Source organism: Protopterus annectens, chromosome 5.part0, assembly GCF_019279795.1.
Source record: "Protopterus annectens isolate FY-2018-M chromosome 5.part0, PAN1.0, whole genome shotgun sequence".
Taxonomy (NCBI): Eukaryota; Metazoa; Chordata; order Ceratodontiformes; family Protopteridae; genus Protopterus; species Protopterus annectens.
In genome coordinates this window covers 1,848,191,996-1,848,212,838 of record NC_056735.1, presented here as the reverse complement: position 1 = coordinate 1,848,212,838, position 20,843 = coordinate 1,848,191,996, and the positions used below count along the sequence as shown (strand labels likewise).

Below are 20,843 nucleotides of genomic sequence, written 5' to 3'. Positions count from 1 at the left end.
TTAGCAAGAGACAGAAGTGCTGGAAATAAGGCTACAGGAAGAGTCGCAGGGAGGTAGAAACAGGGTTAGAGATGAAATCGCAAAAAATGGGGTTTATTAGCTAGGGGGGGTATGGGCGACTGCCGTTCTACATAGTGTGCTTCCTTACAGTTGAACAGATGGAAACAGAGTGGTTTAACAGTAAAATGAAAAATCTGAACTGTTTAAGGCACTTGATAATTTGGAGACATACTTAGTTATAATTTTCTGTTTGATTTCTACAGAAAGGAGGGATGTTGGTCCTGCAAATAACTCAATAGCAGTGAAAAGCAGGGTAACAGCAGGAAAGGAATAGTTGGACAGCTAGGGAGAAAAAAATGAACAATATTAGGTTTCAGACACACAACTGGGGAGAGATTAATAGATTGCAACACTACGGTACATTAATTGTTTGTAAACCTTTTTAGAAATAAAACATGGCATGAGCAACACTAATCCATAAACAGGAGTACCACTGCATGCTTGGCTCATGAGAGGCAGGCAAGACAAGAACATGGGGGTCTAGTTATAAAGGTAGTCAGCAGGGGTACAATGGGTAAGTAGTAGAATGAACTGTAGGCAGAATTTTGTCTACAGTATAGCTTCAAACTAGCTTAGACACAAAGTTATATAGAATAATGGTTCCTGTTCAATAAAAAAATGTAGGAAGCCTATCAAATATCTAGCATACACTAAGCATGAGTACCGGCATGTAAGGTGCGCGTAATTAAAACTAAACATTAACATACAATTGCTTGTAAAATGAAAAATGAAAATGACTCCGGTCTAGAACACATTTAAAAATATTCCCACAGTGAAAAACTCTCTCGGCAGCAACATTAGATCAGGTCATATCTCATAATAAAACATGACAGAGCATATTCACAGTTAAATGCAATTCTACAGCTAAAACTGTCTTGGCAGCAACATTAGATCAGGTTGTATCATAATAAAACATGACAGAGCATATTCACAGTTTAAATACACTTCTACAACTAAAACTCTTTTGGTAGCAACACTATTTCAGATCGTTTCTCTTAATAATACATAAAAGAGCATATTGGCAGTTAAATGCAATTGCTATATACAAGAAAAGTGACTCTGGTCAAAGTACGCATATAAAAGTTATCACAACAGCTAAAAAAATCTCTTGGCAGCAACACTAGTTTAGATAGTTTCATGACATAAAACAAAACAGAGCTTATTTGCAGTTAACTAACAGGTAAAAAAACTTTATAGTTTTGTACAAGAAACAGGGCAGCGGTTAACAAGTATATACAGACAACATGCAGAGGGAGCATGCTACTAGGAGGGCTGCGGCATCAGGGAACGGGAGTCCAGGTGTGGTGGTCTTGTCTGAATGTACTTAGTTTTAAAAATGGCACCCACAGAGTGTGTGTGTGTGGGGGGGGTACGTGCACGTATGTGTGAGTGATGTGTGCCTTAGGGCTGCATCAAACAGTATAAAAGTTTTTCAAACCACAGCCCAAATGCCCTTGATCTTCAAACACTATCTGCAACCTCCCCTTAATGTTTAAGACCTTGATCTACTGGATCAGAGATAAATCTTTCTGAATTAGTAGCCAGATGTTATCTAATCACTTTACTGTATTTTCTTTTTGAGGGACTTGTAAAACATGACATGCAATGCTGCTGGCATGCTGGTGTGTTCTGAAGACAACATTGTAATTGGAAAGAAAATGTATTTTTTATCTGTACATACTCAGGTTTGTCGGAGGCAGGAATATTCTGAAATATAGAGTGGTGGGGTAGTTTTGTCATCTTATCGGTGCAGAAGTGATAATGCATAAATCAGTAGTTATGTTTTTACACATATGATTTTCAAGGCTCTTTGTTGAAATTTCAGCTTATTTCATTTCATTTCATTTAGTTTAATATGAAAGAAAGCTAAAATGGTTTTATGTGGTGATGACACCAGACAAATCACATGGGCATGCTCTTATTTAGGTTTGAAGCACACGTTAGTTGTGTTAGTTAGTTAGAATGCTGCATAGTTGGTGCTCTCCACAGTGGTCAGCATATCAGACTAGAAAGGTAAGTCTGGTGACTGTGCTGACCTTGGTCTGCATTCTAGGCTGTTTTGGAAGGATGGTTTAGTATGGAAATTGCACTTGGCTGTACAATTTGAATTTGCAGTGGAATTATTCTGAATGGTAAACTCGAAGGTATACTGCACTTAAGTGTGGAGCTGATTGATTAGAAAAAGAAGGAAAACTGGGGTTTGAGCTAGCCTTTCCTCAGATTGTGTTGCTGGACCCACAGTCACTACTGCACCACCCATCATCAAAGCCTAACATCCACCTAGATTTAAACAGAGGTGGTATAATTTACTGGCTCATACTAGTAAAACTCAGTCGCAGTGTTGATACTGGCTGTGCTAAAATCATTTACAAAATGGTCAGAGTATAAAGTGATATCCTATTGGAGAACAAATTTTCTCAAACAAGGTACAAATGTATGAGAAGAGCTTGATAAAAAACAAGTCTACCACTTCATGACCAGATGATGAGAGAGAGAGAGATTGATTGAGATCTTGCTTATGATCCCTAAACATGGCTGAAATGCCCAGGTTAGTGAGCATGAAAAGCATAATACTAAAAAAATAAAACTGAACTGACTGCAACAACAGTTACAAGAACCTGATATTTACCTGTCATTTTCCTTCCCACTTACTATTTATGACTCTTAAAAAGACACATTTAGCAAGCATGAGAAAAAAATGAACTAATGAAAGTAACTGCAGTAACCAAAACAGTAACAAGAATATGTGTGTGTCTGTGTGCACATTATTAAATGCTTGCTTAACTTATATTTTAGATAAAAAATACTTCCTCCTACAATAATTACATATCCTACAGCAACTTTGAAGCATTAGGCAAATAAATAATTTTACATCCAAAATATAAAAGTAGCCCATTTTCTGAGCTCAATAATGCCCTCCTTTCATATGTACAAAAAAGAGACTCTGTCCCCATCCCAGCTGGCAGTAAACAGTTACAGACAGCATTCCCTGGAATCTGGGATCTGTTGGCTGAGGTCTTTAAAAGGATCTCTGTAACTGCAGACATACTAACCCCTTAAGAGACAGAAAAGCATCCAGACCTTTCTGTTTAGACTACTGGCATTAATGAAAAGTGCTTTTTGTACTATTCAGATGGCAGAAAAGAATATCCATTAACTTTACTTTTCCTGAAAAGGTTAGTAAGGGGATAGCAAACTTTATATTCAGAACCTGCGCTACCTGGTAAGAGAGGTAGAGCGTACCTCTCTCACAAAACTAGAAGGGGTCCCACACATCTCCCGCCAGGAAGAGAGAGACACATAACCCCCTGAAGTAGCACCAGAATTAAAGCTATTTGCTGCAACCAATTATTATTAGGTCAGTTATAAGTAATTTCATCTGAATTAATTGAAGTAAGATTATTCAAACTCAAAACATCCATAACCTTGGGAGTTCATTAGTCAAGACAGTGACACTCCCAATGTTGCAAAACATAAAAAAAAAAGCTAATAATAATAATAATAATAATAATAATAATAATAATAAAGAGGGCAAGCCCACTGACCCCCAACATGATGGAAAGTATGCTGACATTTGTGCATTTTAACATGCGACATTTTTGAGCCTGTCATTTAAATTTTAAATGAAGGCAACATCCTGGCATTGAGCAACAAACCACCTTCACCAGCATGATGCCTAAATTCAAAGCTAAAATAATTGGGCTTCAACAGTTGGGTAGTAAATTGGCATCAATCTAGGAGGATCCCATGTGTTTCTACATGGGACAAAATGATCAAGAGACCCCCTAGCTTTGCGAGAGATGTCTTGCACCTTTCACTCCTCATTTTTTGATTCTGCCAAAAATGTTTGCTACTCACATTGTGACTTTTTTGGCACAGTTCACCTGATGGGCATCCAAACATAAATTCCTGCATAGATAATAGTAAGTTAGCATTGCTGAATGCTCAGAGCTGAAACAGCAAATTAACTAAACTTGAGGCCTTTCTTACCTTCAAAACCATCAGCAGTTGTTAAATTGCAAAACTTTTGCTCCAGTGTAGTGACAGCACTCCCTCTGTACCAAGGTAAAATGTCCATCATGCATTCTGATCCAATAGCAACCCCTGGAGAATATCTGTATTTATTTATAACCCCATTCTCTCTTTCCAGATTCTGCTTGAAACAATATGGACCTAACTGAAGTACTTGTTGCATTCAGTAAAATTAATTATCAAAAAATAGTCAACAACAGAAGTTTATCTGAGCATCCAGAATATCTGAACCAGTTAGAGAAGTTAACCATCAAGCCAAATACTTCTCTTATGGATAACTTCAATTATCCACACATAAACTGGCAAACTTACACTAAAAGCAACAAATATGCTTAGAGATTTCTAGACCTCATAAATGCCAATACGCTTGACCAAATAGCCCCCCTGCTTGCCCCAGGTATCAATTGTCTTGTTCTTGTCCGCACTGTTTACCATCAAAATGAATAATGAAGGTTCAGAGAAAATGAGAATGTCGAACATCAGTTGGCGGATTCCCGTATTGCTGACCTTCAAATCTTTGAGGCTCCTGTGCAGCGAATTCCACTGTGAATTCACTTATAGGTGATTGATGTAACAAAGAGAGATTATGGTACAGTGCGGATCAGGAAATTAATCCTTTTCCTCGCTGTAGTGTGATCTCAGAGTTGGAATATATATTTTTCAGGAGGTGTGGGGAGCAGGAGGGCTTGTCCCTTGCAAATAAAATGAGTTATAGCTTTGTGCAGTACGGAACTGCATACGTTTGTACTGTTAAAAAGATGGCGGGTGAAAAAGGATATCGAATAATACTGAATTTGCATTCATTGGTATGAAATTCGACATCCTAACCTAATTAATATGTAGTATGTCAGTCATCTGAGTTGAGCACATGAATGGATTTCATTTTTAATTTCACGGTTTTAATAGTAAACTGTCCTCACAAATATTTTCTTCAATTACACCATCCTGTTTATTACCCTTTTCCCAGTGAAATTTGACCAGCTTGCTATGACTTTTTGCTTGAAAACCTGATTTATGGTCCCTAAATGAAAAAATGTAGACAAACTTTAGAAAACAGAAGAAACAGAGTGCAAAGCAGTCCGGATAACCAAAGCCTTAACGCAATTTAATATTCCACTTTAAAAACATGATGTAACATACTCCAGCTGATTTTAATTAGGCTGCCACTATTATAAATTTTGTTTGGCGCCTTTTTCTGTGTTTGTTTGCCTCTGATGAAGCTACATTGTTTAAGTAGCGAAAACGCTGTTTTTAAAGTGGAATATTAAATTGCGTTAAGGCTTTGGTTATCCGGACTGCTTTGCACTCTGTTTCTTCTGATTTATGGTCCCTAGTAAATCCTCTACATTCAGAGATTATTTCAACACCAATTAATTACTGTTTTCACTTCCTACTAATAATCAGAAATAGTATAGGTCTTCCGCAAACCTTGTACCGGAGGTTGCTACCTGCTCCTCTGAATTGTATTCCTCTTTGGATAGATCTATTGAAGCATCTCTACTAGTATAATTGAACCATACAGACAAGTTTAAATATAAACCCAGATGATGGAACTACCACATCAACAAACTGTCAGAAAAAGAAAAATCTCTTGGCCATCTCTAAAAAAAAAGTGTCCACTTCATCATTATGAAAAGGGATTTAAAATGAGTATACCCCTCAAACGTATCATTAGGATGTACAAGACCAGCTACAAGCTTAGGGTTCCAACAAATTCGACAGACAACAATAAGGTCTTTTTCAGCTACATTACGAAGTTTAGAAGTAACCAAAAACATGTAATGAATATATCTTTAAGGTACATTATTTTCTGACCCTGAGAACATTGCTAATACTCCTGTGGACAAATTATTTTCCAGCTTCATCCCCCATACCCTCCTATGTGTCCCTATCATTCCTCCTTACATCCTACCTGAAATCACTTTGGACCAAACCCTTTTGGCACTTAATAAAATTAAAACAGTTACCTGGGTCCTGACAATATTCCTGGATATCTGCTGAGGAAGTGTTGAGTCTGATCTAGCAAAAACCCTCCATTTACTCTTGATCCCGATTGTCTTGTCTCTGGTTACATTCCCAAGGTGTGGAGAACAGTTAATGCAGTACCCTTGCATAAAGGGGGGGGTCCTGCTACTACCCTGGGAATTGTAGTCCTGTTAATCTTCCTATTATATGCAAGGCTACATAACTCTACTACAGCTGAACTAATAAATAGCAATATATCCATGGATGTACACCAATTTGTCTTTGTGAAAGACAGATAATGCCTCCTAAATCTGATTAAGGTATTTAAAAGAGTTGCTGAGTTTAAGAGGCATACAGTCCACACTGCCTACTTTGATCTTACTAAGGCCTTCCACACTATCCCTTATGTTGGAATTATTGACAAACTCTCCCATGATATCAAAAGGCAAAGGCTAACCAAGTTTGCTCATAACTGCAAACTAGGGTTGGTTATCAAAATCCCATTCTGATACTGAAATTCACTAAAAACTAGACCAAATGAATGCTTGGTGTATTAATCATGGGCTTATCCTCAATGCCAAAAACTTCAGAATAGTTTCCTTTGGTAAATCTGGCATAACTACTTCTTACAATACAGAAATCATTCTACTTAAATCTGATGTGGTTATTGGGGACTTGTACAAATCTCTGTAGTGATTGGAAAGTCCTTCTACTTTGAACAACTTTATTTCCATGGTATCCCCTTAAGGTCCAAAGAAACTATAGCTCTACTTTATTCTTCTTTTATAAGGTCATCACTGTCTATGATGGTCCTTTTGGCATGGTCCTCAACAAACTTCTAAACCATTTCAAGAGATCTCAATGTTTCCTCGCCAAAGATAACTCAGGTCTTAGCACCTTTAGCTACTCTGATAAACTAAAAGCCCTGTCCCTCTACAAAGTGTTCTACAGACTCCTGAGAGAGATGATCTCTGTTTAGCCTTTCATGCTGGCAGAGGCAGGAATGCCCAGTGAAAACCCACACGGGCAGTGGGAAGACATGCTGACTCCACAAAGACAAACTAACTTGAGAGATAGAATGGTGTAAGGCAGCAATGGTAAATGCAGCATCACAGTGCTACTCCACTGAGTTTTAAAAATGGAGTATTTTTTTGTGTGTGTTTACTTTAACTTTACAGCCAGTTTAAACTTCAGCTGCAGTAGCATCATTGAGTCTTGTTCAGAAGAACGACTGGGGTTTGACTTCAGCTGTAGAGATATTGAGTTTCATTTACAACAACAATGAGAGTCAGGTATTTCTTAGTTTTTAGTCTAACTTTGACTGCAGTGACAGAATGGTTGGATTTTTTTTTTTATACCCGGTGTGTTTTATCTTTGGCTGCAGTGATAGCCTGTAGTTCAACTTTGGCTGCAGTGACATTGAGCTTCATTTGAAAGAATATCTGAGGGGGGTTATAGCTTGTGTTCCAGCTTCATCTGCAGTGACACTGAATTTTGTTTGGAAAAATGACTGCATTTTTTACAGCCTGTGCTCTACCAGTGGCTACAATGGAGTTCTGTTTGGAAGAATAAAATGGGACACAATTTAGACTTCTGCCTTGCAAACTTGTAACTATGTTTGATAGAATTCATTATTTTTTAGTAGTTGGGTTTAAAACTGTTTTTATTTTTTTCAGCATTACTGCTATTCTACAGCAATGTATTTGATTAGTAATATTTTAGCATATTCCATATTTTTATCGTTGTTCTGTATCATATTAATCTGTTTTATATTATTATTAGAATGATCATTTTGTTGAAAAGTGCTTAAGAAATAAAAATCTGAACTTTACAAATGTGTGTATGGGGGGTTACAATAAATAAAGACGTATACAAGTTCAAGCAAGATAATTCATAAAAATGTTAGAAGGTTATACTGTTACTGTTTTATTTTTATTTCTTTTGTCTTGCTGTAACTATTTTTCATCTTGTATGACAATAAGGAAAAACAAGAGACAGTGAAGGGGTGCTCAAATAAAATAAAATGCAGTCAAGTGCAAATACATAAAGAACACTAAGTCTTACCTGTGTGGCAATTGCTTTTGCAGTTTTGTGGTTATCACCAGTGATAAGTACCACATCCACACCCATGTTCTTCAAGGTATGGACTGCCAATGCTGCCTCTGGCTTCACAGTGTCTGCTATTGCAATCATTCCACGGAGAGTGCCTTCAAAGAAAGTTTGCAACGGATAACTACTGATTAAAAGATGCATACTTATATATATCAGATCTAATAACAACATCAGAGATCAAAATAGCATTTGATAATAAAAAGAAGATAACTATCAGAAAATATCCAACCTTCTTGAAGCTATCTGTGTGTAGCCCTTTCATCCATAAAGTACAATACTGTATTTCAGTCCATTAGTCCAAGTAATGTTTTGCAGAAGAGCATGCCCTTCTGTTGTTCCAGGAGAGCATTACATTTCTGATGTATAGTAATATATTTGTGTGCAATAGTTAACATGATAATCTTGTTCGGTTGACACTACAAATACTCCACTGTCAGCAATGGATTTTTGCAGTGCCAAAAGTTCCATCCTCCCATATGAACTCACTCTGTAGGAGTCGGTATTGGGGCATACTGTGTCCCTTAGGGAGGCATAAATATGAGAATGCATATTCACATAAAATCCCCCCCCCCCCAGCATATGTCTCCAAATGTCTGTAATTAGAGTCAGTTGTGTTCCTTGGGAAAAACAAATAGAACTAAACTGTCATCAACATTATTGTATCGCAAATGTCACCCTTTTAAAGACCAAACTGGTCACCTAGGGCCCATATCAAGGTAACAGGACTTCATGGAATGTTAAAACTTGTCTATCTTTGATAATCTACATATCAAAATGAAAATACTTAGTCTCCAGTGACCCTAGTATTTTTATATCAAAATGAAACCCCTTAGTCTCCCATATGTTCAGCATTTTCAAATCTGTCTCTCCAGTGTGCCACAACATGAAGCAGAGAGATATGAGCAACTCAGATTTATCCTTCCCCAAAGAAGATCTCACTATATATCATAGTCTCAGTATAATACAAACACAATATCCTCAGTCCCTTTAGAAGGTTTAGTTTTTTTTTCTTTGTGGAAAAATGATCCAACTAATGGGACAACTCTCAAATGAAAATTGGTCCTTGGTCTTCTAAAAAAAAAAAACATACAGTGTATCCAATTTTCTTTTCCTCCAACTAGACTGATAATTTGTGGTGAGCAATTGAGTGAAAATATATAACTTTCCAAGATTATACAAGCAATGTTTACAATGTGCCCCTGGTTTATGGGCTCCCCCCCCAATAAGTTTTGGATTTTTCCAGATTTCTTGTGCTGCAAAGTTGAGATGTACAGTTGAGTGTCAAGTGGATTTTACAAGGAGCTGAGAGTTTCAGGGGAAGAAAAGTTTAGTGCTGCTTATGCTGAGTCTGCTTGCATTGTTAATAGCACAACAGGTAGTGTACTTGCTTTTGATGCAGAAGGCTGTGGGTTCTACTAACACAGTATGTAGATGCATTGCAGATACTGTACTGTGTTGGACTTTTAAAGGGGGTGTATGCTGCAGTCCTGAGAATGTCCTCTTTGATGGAGATACCTAGTAACTATGAACCTGTTATAACTTTGCCATCCATTCCCTACTGCAATATTACTAGCATATTATTTATTAATGTAACATAGGCACTTTATTCCTCAAGGGCAGCAGGCACTTTATTTGTAGATGAAACAATGAAATATAAAGTTGTTTGCCAGCAGCAACCTCTTCATTAGTTACAGATCTCTTTAATGTGGAATTATTTTGATGACTTTTACTTCTGCAGAGATTGTGCATATTTACTGATACTGGTGGAGTGTAGAAGTTTGAGTAGACTTTTATGATGGAAATGTTCTGAATTTGGCAGTTTTGTCATTATTGGTGCATGCATTTTGCTTCATTGTTTACTGGAAAAATGTTCAAAAAAATAAATTTAAAATGCCCTCTAACAACTATACTCTATTATACAATATAATTTAATACAATCAGGAAGGTGTATCAAAGAACACATGTATGTTTCATGTGCAAGGGGCCTATGATTTGAAAACAGCCCAGAGTTAATCTTTATCTGCCACTGGCCAGATGTATTTTCTTTGAATCTGGGTTTCAATGCTGTTTCAATGATTGTGAGTTTCAAGGGCAGAGACATTTTAATGCTAAGTCTGTTTTCATTGTGAGACTGCATTGCTTTGTTTAGCAGATATTTATTAGTGTTTGTATAGAATGTAAAATAAAATTTTTAAATGAAATCCAAATCATCATAGAAGTAAAGCAGTATGCACATTACAGTGTTATGGTAAATGGGGTGAAATAGCCAAGTAATGGGACATTGGAATGGCTGCAGGGGGGAGGCCCCATTTGACCATGATTTTGTGAGGGGGGAAGAGCGGAAAACTTAAAGACAGCCCCTGCTGAAATACCTCACAACTGTCCAGATTTTCACAGAATGAATAGATTTTTGCTTCTTATTTTTGGTTTGTTCTTCATATAATTTGTGGTTGTCTGGGAAATAATTTAGGAATGAACTCATTAAAATAATGAGACATTGAGTTTCAGACTTCATACCTTTCAGAAAAATGCATGCTAAAAGCTAGACCTGTTATTCTATCAACTGTCTAAGTTTATACAAGGGCAATTTTAGTACTGCGTGTATGTTCCCCCAATATATTTGGCATTGTCCAGATTTCCTGCATTAAGAGGTTGAGAGGTACACGCAAATAAATTGTTTTATAGAATTAGGTATATCCAAATGTATCAACTGTCCCCAATTTTGGCTCAAAATGTTGCTCTCTCCCTAATAATCCCTCCACAAAATGGCAATTTTGGAAGAAAACATGGAGGGTTTACAAATAATAAATAATTGCAATGATCAGAGTTATAGATTACTTTTATTTCAGAAATGCATGCAGATTGTCTTATTTTTGTCAGCTGATCAACTTAACAGTACTAATATTAAAAAGTGTCCCATCTTTGACAGGTTCCCAGCTGTATTGTGTGGCTATTTTATATTTTTGCATCACATTTTTGGCCCGTTTTCATAAAATTGTGGTTTTCTGGCAAAATAGTGGCAAATCATTAAAGACTGAAGTTAGAAAATAATGACAGACATTTGAGTTTCAGATTTCATACCCTTCAGAAAATTCATACTAATGCAAGACCTGCTATTCTATTATCTTTCTAATTTTATAAGAGCAATATTTAAAAATTGTCCTTATTTTTGGGCCTTTGTCCCACTTCTATTTATGGCTTTGTCCAGATTTCTTCCTCTGAGGTTGAGAGGTATAACAAATGTGTCAGGGCTATCACCATCAGCCAAAGACATTTTAAATTGTGACATACATGTTGCACCCCACACCCCCATGTAGTGACTCTGGATGTGTCCAAGCAAGGCAAAGAAAATTTATGCAATGTAAATGTGCAGAGTATCCCCCCATCCAAGGTAGACACAAGTACTACAGTGGCTTTTCATCTGTCCTTGATTTTGCAGAATATTCTGGTTTTCTGTCATATTTTATACTGTTGATTTATGCTTTTCATTATTCAGAAAATGCATGTTGTTGCAGTGCCTGTTGCTCTCTGTTTAAGTAGAAATGCTTTAATGACCATCGGGTAAACTTGTCTGACATTGTAAGATGCAAGTAAGCTTTAATAAGCATACTATTAAAGAATTACCAACATTGAAAGCCTTTCTGTTGTTGCCATGCAGAGAATATTTACATAACTAAATAACGTATGCCTTAGGTATTGAAATGCATATAACAGTATTTGTAATAAAGGACATGATTACAGTATTTTCAGAAGATCATTATATTTGTTGGAGACTTGCAATCATCTTTGCAGGCTTTACCCATAAACTAAACAGAATGCCAATCTATCATGTGTGGTCCATAACCTGTGCAGTAATCCTTTAGGCAATTTATCTTGAGCTTGTTTTTTGTTTGCTGTTCATTTTTTAATTTGATCATGTTTTTCCCATGAAACAAGTAGATAGTTGTCAGGCATCAGGTCTTTTTTGGATAAAAAACATTTTTACAAGTGGGTGTATCACAGAGATTGCTACTTTCAGCATGTTACTTGGTACTTTTATAAAGCTGAATATAAATTATAATTAGAACTGCAGTGCAAGGAGAAGTGGTTTGAGTTGAGTAATGCTTTTTTTTATACTTGATTTTGAGTGGCATTCCAGTAATGTATTTAAAAAGTAATTTATTTTTCATGCCTGACAATCTTTTTGTTTCCATCTAGATACTAAGTAAGATGTCATGTAGCCAATGCATTGAAATATTTTTTTCTTCTACACTTCATTTTGTCTTAATTGGACTCTCATAATGATGGTTTGGCACTCAGGACAGTGTATTTAATTAAAGTCCCAGTTTTTGTGGTTTTGAGCATAGCTCTGTCCCTTTCTAGTTGGCCACACCCCTTCACGTTGGCCCCACCCATTCAGCTGTCTCCTGCATCCCCCCACTTTGATTTGAAGTCACCAGCCACCACTGCATCTGACCCTCAACCTTTCTCAACTTTCAGTGAAGGCAAATCTAAATCCAATACCCAAGTATTAAATAGAGCACTTAGAGTATTTCTTTGGCTCAGTGGAATAGAAGGCAGGGAAATTCTAAGGAAAATACTTTCAATGGTGTACAAGCTGAATAGAGAGAGAGACCCTGAAATGCCTTCTAGTTGTCTGCTAAAGCAATTTAATGCACTGCTTGAGGAATAATTGTATGTGAGAAAGGCCATATTAGAAACTAGGCACCACCCATCACAATTCCTAAGTTTAGCTAGCAATGCCATCTTCTTCAAACATTGCTTGTGGCCATATATTGGCAGATACAGAATTTTTTTATTAGTATTTTTTTATTAGTAAAATTAATCTGTTGAGATGTTGAACAGCAGGTCCCACCTGCTGCAGTGGGTGGGTGGATGTAAAAGATCCCACAACACTTACGGAAAACATTACAGGAAGTGCCCTGGTGCCCTGACTAAATCAACCCTAATAGTATAAATACTACCTCAGGTCTCTGCTAAAAAGAGACTAGTAGTCTACTGAGACTAACCTGGTCAACAAAGAATGAATAAATAAATAAGTGTCCAAAAGTGTCTGTGGTCTACATTTTAGTGACATCAGCAACATCTTTATATGTTTATTATCCCCGTTAGGAGAAACAGATGATCAAGAAAGAATGTCTAAATAATTCTACACTTGGAATCCCAGCCTTTGGTTTTAGCTACTTCTCACATGTGCAGATCGGCACGTAGATACCATTTAAATGTATGGCGGATAATAGAGGCTGAGTAATTCCCTCCTATGGCAGTTCTAAAACTGGCTTCAAAGTTCATCTAGAATGTCTGAATTCTGAAAGGATGATTAATGAAAGAATTGATAAGATGTTAGTATACTGTAATTAACTGGAAACAACTGAAATGAGACTGGAATGAATGTCATTATCTGTTAATTACCCAAATTTGTGCTGAACAGGTGCCAGTCTCTCCTTTATGGGTCAGGTCTTTTTGTACTTTTCAGAATGAATTCTGCACACTCTGTAGTTCAGTTAAGACTGCTTTTTTAGATGTTAACAAAACCCAAATACTGTTTCCAATAACAGTGCTGATAAACAATAACCATTTGTAGAAATTCTGGAATGCAGGATAACAGTAACAGTGCTGATAAATATATCCAAAGTTTCTGCATGTATTATTCTGATTAATGCTGGATATTTGTGCTGACTTTTCTACTCACGCTCGAGTGTCTGTACTGCAAAGACCTTTTGCATATCAGTCCAAGAACTAACTTAACTGACTCACGTGACCATGTCTGAAGTATTTCCTAATAATACCAAAACCCTGTAATGTTTTACACATCTCTTTAGCCTTGGCTTTCAAGCTTTTTCTAGCATGTGCCTCACAGTCTATTCTTTATCTAGAATTACATTGCAAGTTCACATATCTTTCCCTTGAGAAAGGAACATTCTGTAGCTTTTCCTGAGAACTTTTATTTTTGTACATCTCATGCTTGGCCAGCAAGATTATCTTTTCCCTTCTGCTTAACTGTCTTTTAATGAAACCACATGCATATATGAAAACACAAATCTGACTATATTTTCAGGCCTATTCTAACAATGAAAAATGGGAGGGCAGAGAGACAGCCCCCAAAAGGGTTGTTTCCCACTACAGTATAATAGCCTTTTTAATGGCCCAGACTACAAGTATCAGCTTCTTCAGTCTGACCTCAGAACTGTCTAATGGGAAGATTAAAAAATTAGATTTTCCTGAGCAGGTGAATTTGACAACTGCAATATTTGTAATATTGAACAAATGTTTATCTAATTTTGTCGACTGCAAATTTTAGTGGAAATTGGGAATAAATCACTGCAAATATAATGTCTCCCCAGCTATGGGCCAATTTCAGTAAGCAGGGCAATAACAAGTGGGTCCTAAGAGAGGTAGAACCTGACATCTGAGCCCATACTTTCACTCTGCATAGTACGTACATGTTAGTTCTATGTGGAATTTCCACATTAAAAGAATATTTTGAAGCCTTGTGACTCTGTTGGCAAGACTAAAGTTTGAAGTCACTTCAAAGACCCAGTTGCTGACACATGACCAAAGCTGGATTGAGATGAGTGGCAGTAATCATCTCTCCATGCATAATCCATACCTTATTAGGATATCATAATCAGGGTTTAAATCTCTTCATCCTCAGTAGGTGGCCTAATGGTCCAAACATTTCTTTTTTGAGAAGCAAGACAAGAGAAATCATTTTCAAAATTAATATTTTCCTTGCAGGTGACTGAAGTCTTGACCAAATGATTTTCGTCGCCTTGGAAAGAAAATATGCTGACATTAATAACAACAGAGAGATCATTTAAAGTTGTTGGCATGGCTTGGAGGGATTTTTGTACTCCTCCTATGGGTAAATTACTAGCATAATTTTGACACAAAATTGAAGGCAGCCACTTTGATAAGAAAATAACAAATCTCCTGGCCCTTATCATATTCCATCAAATAGTGAGCTTGATCTGCTTTCTTGGTTTACTAGTCTTCTTGTGACCTCAGCATTCTGCTTTAATATTCCAGCTGGAATAATGTTTCACACAGTCTACCATCTATATCACAATATTAATCGTAATCGCTACTATCCCAGAACAACCTCTGACATAGTGTCTTTGAGTTGTGTGCTAGTGGTCAGCTGATCAGTGAAGCAAAACAATAATTTGATAACCATTTATAATGCTGGGATTCAGACAGCTGAGTACCAACATTTTAAGACCAAATGACCAACAATTTGGACTTACCTATACTAAGTCTGTGATTGCCCTTTCTTGGAATATTCCCTTTTCTCTGAGAGGTTTAGTAATGTTATAATTGCTATATATAAGTCTGGAAGGTGTGGGGGGTTGCCCCTGCAAAAAGTTTAAAGAAGAAGAGTGATGTTAAATATTAACTTTTCTCATGAATTTGGTCTATTAGTTTTGGTATTTTGAGACTCTGCAATCCAAATCTAAATACTTAAATAGGAAACCAAATAATTTGCCAGATATTCAGGCAGGAGTGGCCTGTAATACAAGGTTGCCAGTCTGCAGCCCTCCATGTAAAAAAAATAGTTATAACAATAGATTTTGTTTAATTTATAATTAATTTCTGAAACAGAATTAACTCTCCTGCTCAGGGATTCAAAAGTCACACAACATGAATTTCCAGTTTCTGTTAAAAGCCAGCCCATAATTAAGGTGTACTGCCCCATAGTAAATAAGGCAGCAGTGCCTTGTTACTTCTGCTACTCCTGTTTTGGAGGTACAACTAGCAGTTCAGTGAGGGATGGTTATACTGCTACATGAAGCAAGAAGCAGGCATTTTCCATTTGCTCGCTCAGGCTGTGCCTGAGACAGTCTGTGAATCAAAAGTGAAAGAAAATTTAATTTGCTGTGGATAGACTCAGACAAAGCAAGGTGAATGAAATGTTTGTATAATACAAGTAAGTTTTTTTCTTTATTAAATAATCCTATACTGTTAAATTACCATGGTCAGCAAGTCTGCAGGATGTTATGTATTGTTTTACTTTTATACAGTTGAGCAACTTGAGGTGAGTGTGTGTGTGTGTGTGTGTGTGTGTGTGTGTGTGTGTGTGTGTGTGTGTGTGTGTGTGTGTGTGTGTGTGTGTGTGTGTGTGTGTGTGTGTGTGTGTGTGTGTGAGGGGGTGCTTTGGATTGAACTATATGCATGACACACCAATGAGCTGAAATACTTTAATGGTCATTGTTTATTTATTCATTCATTTCATCACAATAAAACATCTGAAGTATATGCAGCCAAAGTGGCTGCAATTAGGTGTGTGTGTGTGTGTGTATGTGCGCGCGTGCTTGTGTCTGCATGCATACCCACATGTGCTTTGTGCATGTGTGCATGGGGGGGTGCAGTGAGTTGCACAGCATCTGTCTAAAAGCAATGAGCTGAAATACATTGCTGCAGCCACAGGTGATTTGATCAAAGCAAAATATCTGCTATGTGCACAATTAATAAAGAGGCTGTAAGTTGTGTGTGTGTGTTTATGTCTGTGCATGCATGCACAATCATGTGCAGGGAATTGCAATCAGTCACTCTGTATGTTTCTGATAGGAATCAGGTGAAGAGAAAACTGTGGCCATTAGTTATGCATTCATTCATTTGATCACATTCAGACATCTGAGGTGTACCCAGTCATTAAAGTGGCTACAATTGATGAGCATGGAAGCAAATTGTGGATAAAACTAATTAACCTCTACTGACATTTGATCATTGTTAAACATTCATCTAGCTTGACAGGACTACTGTGTATTTGAGTAAACAAGCTAAAATATGACAGCATAGACAATATTTATTATTCAATCAAAATTAGAGACATGAGGTATAAAAAGTCAATCATGTGGTTGTAACTGATGGGCATAGAGACAGCCTGTAGATGAAACTAACTCCGACTCTCATTTGATCACAGTTAAAAAAACATTGATCTGGTTTGTCAGGGTTAGTCTGTGTGTGTGTGTGTGTGTGTGTGTGTGTGTGTGTGTGTGTGTGTGTGTGTGTGTGTGTGTGTGCGTACATGTGTGTTTGAGTGGAACAAGCTGAAATACATTATATTGATCATTAGTATTTAGTTTATTTCATTATAATCATATAGGAGAGATATACACAGTCAATAAAAGGTCTGTAAGTGGTTGATAGTTAAGCAATCTATGGCTGAAAATGACTGACCCCTGTTGCCATTTAATCACACGATAAGTAGTCATTGATCTGGCTTGACAAAGCTAATAAGTATTTCAGTGAAAGAAGCCTAAATGCCATCAGTATCATCATGTGACCTCTATTAGCAAACATTTTATAACTGCTGCATCAATATCACAAATGGCCAGACCTAAACACTATAGTCTTCCCTAACAATAACCACAAGCAGCACACATTATCATATACAAAACACTTTGCCTAATTCTAAAATCAACAGAATTTCACACTAATCGCTATATTATTTGATACTATCAAAGTAAAAATGCACAATAAAATCTGTGTTAAACATGATTACTCCAAGACCGCAAAAGAAATCTCAATGTTACAATAAACAATAAAAACATTCTGTCAGCACTAAAACCTATCAAATATTTTAAATATACTTTTAAGATTCTGCAAATAAACATAAAATAATTGTGAAAAATACTTAACCACTGAACCAATTTCTATAAAAGTTGTACAAAAGAGTATCTGCAATGTTGCCCTAATCTAAAAGATATACCACCTTACTGAAGAAATAATTTAGCTCTCAGTTCAAGAAAGGGCATAAATACATTGAAAACAAGTTCATGTAAAAACAGCTGTGATAAATGCAGACTCCAGACGGAAATAATTTCTCACTCAAATCACAGTTACCACACACCTGTAAGAAAGATCTGAAAATAAAAAATAAATAAAAATTTACAATATAATTGCAAAATGTATTTAAGCAAACATTTCTACCAATCTCCTTTTTCAGTCAGTATGCATGACTTCATAGCTGACTGAATACTTTATGTAATCTTTCCACATTCTCATAAAGCATTTTCCATAGAAACAAAAAATCCATCATGACAGAGTCATAATTATGGTTAAGAGATCAGGGTGAATGCCTCATCTGTAAGCTGTTTGGTGGTGCAAACAGAAGACGATGATGGTACAAGAGTACATTTGCAGGATAGAATTTTGAAGCTGCAAGTATATCGTTGCATTGTTTTATACCACAATATATATATCTTTATCTATAGATGTCTGTCTACTAATATATACCTATTTTCTCCTAATGATATATATATATATATATATATATATATATATATATATACATACACACACACACACACACACACACACACACACACACACACACACGCACACACAGCATTCTGATTCAGAAAAGTTACTGTGAGGTATACAAGAGGTGTACACCTCCCAGTAACCATTCGGAAACAGCCCTATCATGGTGCTTTAGCATGAAGATGTGCAGCACCATGGTGGGGTGTCTCTGTGGCACTGATAAATGCTAATGAGGCATTCCTGGGGAAGGCATATGCTAATTAATCATGTGCTCTACCCTGGAAATGCCTACAGCAAGGCATTATTCAGCCAAGCGATTCAGAGAATCAGTCTGCTGCATAAATTACCTTGCCCACTTATTAATGACTACAGTCAAAAACTCATGTTCACTCATCATGGTAAGGAAATTGTCAGGAAGTTTAGCAGAAAGGTAGTGTATATTTGTGCATGTGTGTGTGTGTGTGTGTGTGTGTGTGTGTGTGTGTGTGTGTGTGTGTGTGTGTGTGTATGCACACATGAATGTGTGTGGGGGGACATTCACACCTCCACATTCCACTAGACTAATGAGCAAATCCTGAAATATTGGGGGGTGAACACTAGGTACTATATATATATATATATATATATATATATATATATATATATATATATATATATATATTGGTCCTGGGTCCTCTCCTGTTTGGTATCTGCTTCTCTTAAGTCCAGGCCAACATGAAGGGACTCTGGCTGACAAAGTTCCTAGACGATTGAAAGTTGGAAGCTATTATTAACTCCCCAAGTGATGTTGACATCCTGCAGAAAGGCCTCATTGAGACCAATGACTGGTGTCAGATCCACGGCCTTAAGCTGAATGCCAAAAAATGTGTCATTGTCCCCTTTGGGAAAAATTCGGTCCCCATGAATTACCACATCAATGGTAGTCCACTGAACACAGAAGGCATTATAAGAGATCTGGGAACATAGATTGACAGCAACCTCTCTTTTGATCACTACAGTGCCACTGTGGTCAGAAAGTCCTTCTATGTGGCACACCTCTTTACTAAGGGTTGTGCATCCAGGAAGAAAGTGGTCATTGTCTCCCTCTACTCTTCCCTCATTAGGTAAGTCATCAAGTACAATGCCTCATTTGCCATGTACCTCACCAGGACATCTGCAACAACTGGAGAGGTCGCAAAAGTACCTCACAAAGATGTTCCTAGGCCTTAAACAGTTGTCTTATAGGGACAGACTAAAAAAACTCCAACTATTCTCTGTCTCATATGATCACCTACTTAGAGGCGATCTCTGCTTGACTTACAAAGCCATGTCTGAGCAAGCTGTGTTAGAAATGCTACAGCTAAAGAAATCCCAATCCTTCCACACCACATGCTCCAGAGACCTCAACCTCATTATCGCAATCAACAGAACATGCTGGAGGGACAGGTTCATAACCCAGAGACCACCCATGCTATGGAATAGGCTTCCCATACATGTCAAGCAGAACATCTCACTGGCCCTCTTCAACAGAAATCTTGATGAGCGGATGGGAAATAGAAAATTCACTCCGGGGATCACTCCAGTGGCTCTTCTTGACAAAGGCACAATGCCAGGGTAATCCTATGGGCTACGCTTGTAAAGGCTCCAGGGCCATTAGCCTAGTACACACCTATGAATCTATGAAACTATATGTATGTAAAAGTGGAGAAAAAGGCCTCAAACACTGCAATCTTGACACAGGAAGCAGTTGCATTAAGTCAGAACACTAATTGATCAGTTAAGTGCAGTGGCAATTTTTTTTCATAATAAGAGGTACGAAACTCTAATCTCTGGCATTATTCAATGAGTACTACAGTATGTGAGTTATAAGGGGCAGGGCAAATAAGAGAGGCAACAGCAAGAATGTCCAGTAAAATCAGGGACAGACAGTTGACAGGAAGGGGTGCGTCACTGTGTGGTGGGGAAGGCTTCAGGATAAAGCTAAGAGAACATTTGACAGCACCATGGAAAATTTTATAGTAATACTTAAACTCACTTAAAAACAGTAACAGCTCAGCATAACGATGCACACTGACAGCAAGAAGAAGAAGGAGACTCTCGTGTCTGACTGCACGGATCTGTGATGTATGAGGACAGATACAGAAACATAAGAGACATTGGGGACATTTTGTTAACTCAGGGACAGGTACGAAGTATGTTGGTGTGTAGGTCTATGTATGTTTCAATGTGAGTGAGAGTGAATGTGAGGGGATGCGTGTACTGATGCACTGTATAGGCCACCAGTGTAAACTACAACAGGAAAGTGCTGTTTTGTACTTGCAGTACTTAAAGGCAATTCAGAGCCATGCAAATTAGCCAATAGTCACGTCTTTAATCATTGCTGATGACATGTCTCTGACCTGCGTATTCCTGTAAACAGTCGCTTTTTG

The 20,843-nt window shown here is 37.2% G+C and overlaps 1 protein-coding gene across 1 annotated transcript in view; it reads right to left on the bottom strand.

Moving 5' to 3' along the window:
* ATP7B (ATPase copper transporting beta) overlaps window positions 1–20,843 on the bottom strand; it is a 649,813-nt gene that overhangs the window by 89,097 nt on the left and 539,873 nt on the right. The window contains exon 17 of the mRNA XM_044071673.1: window positions 8,122–8,264. Within this exon, the coding sequence (XP_043927608.1) occupies window positions 8,122–8,264 (143 nt within the window). The remainder of the gene's footprint in view (window positions 1–8,121; window positions 8,265–20,843) is intronic.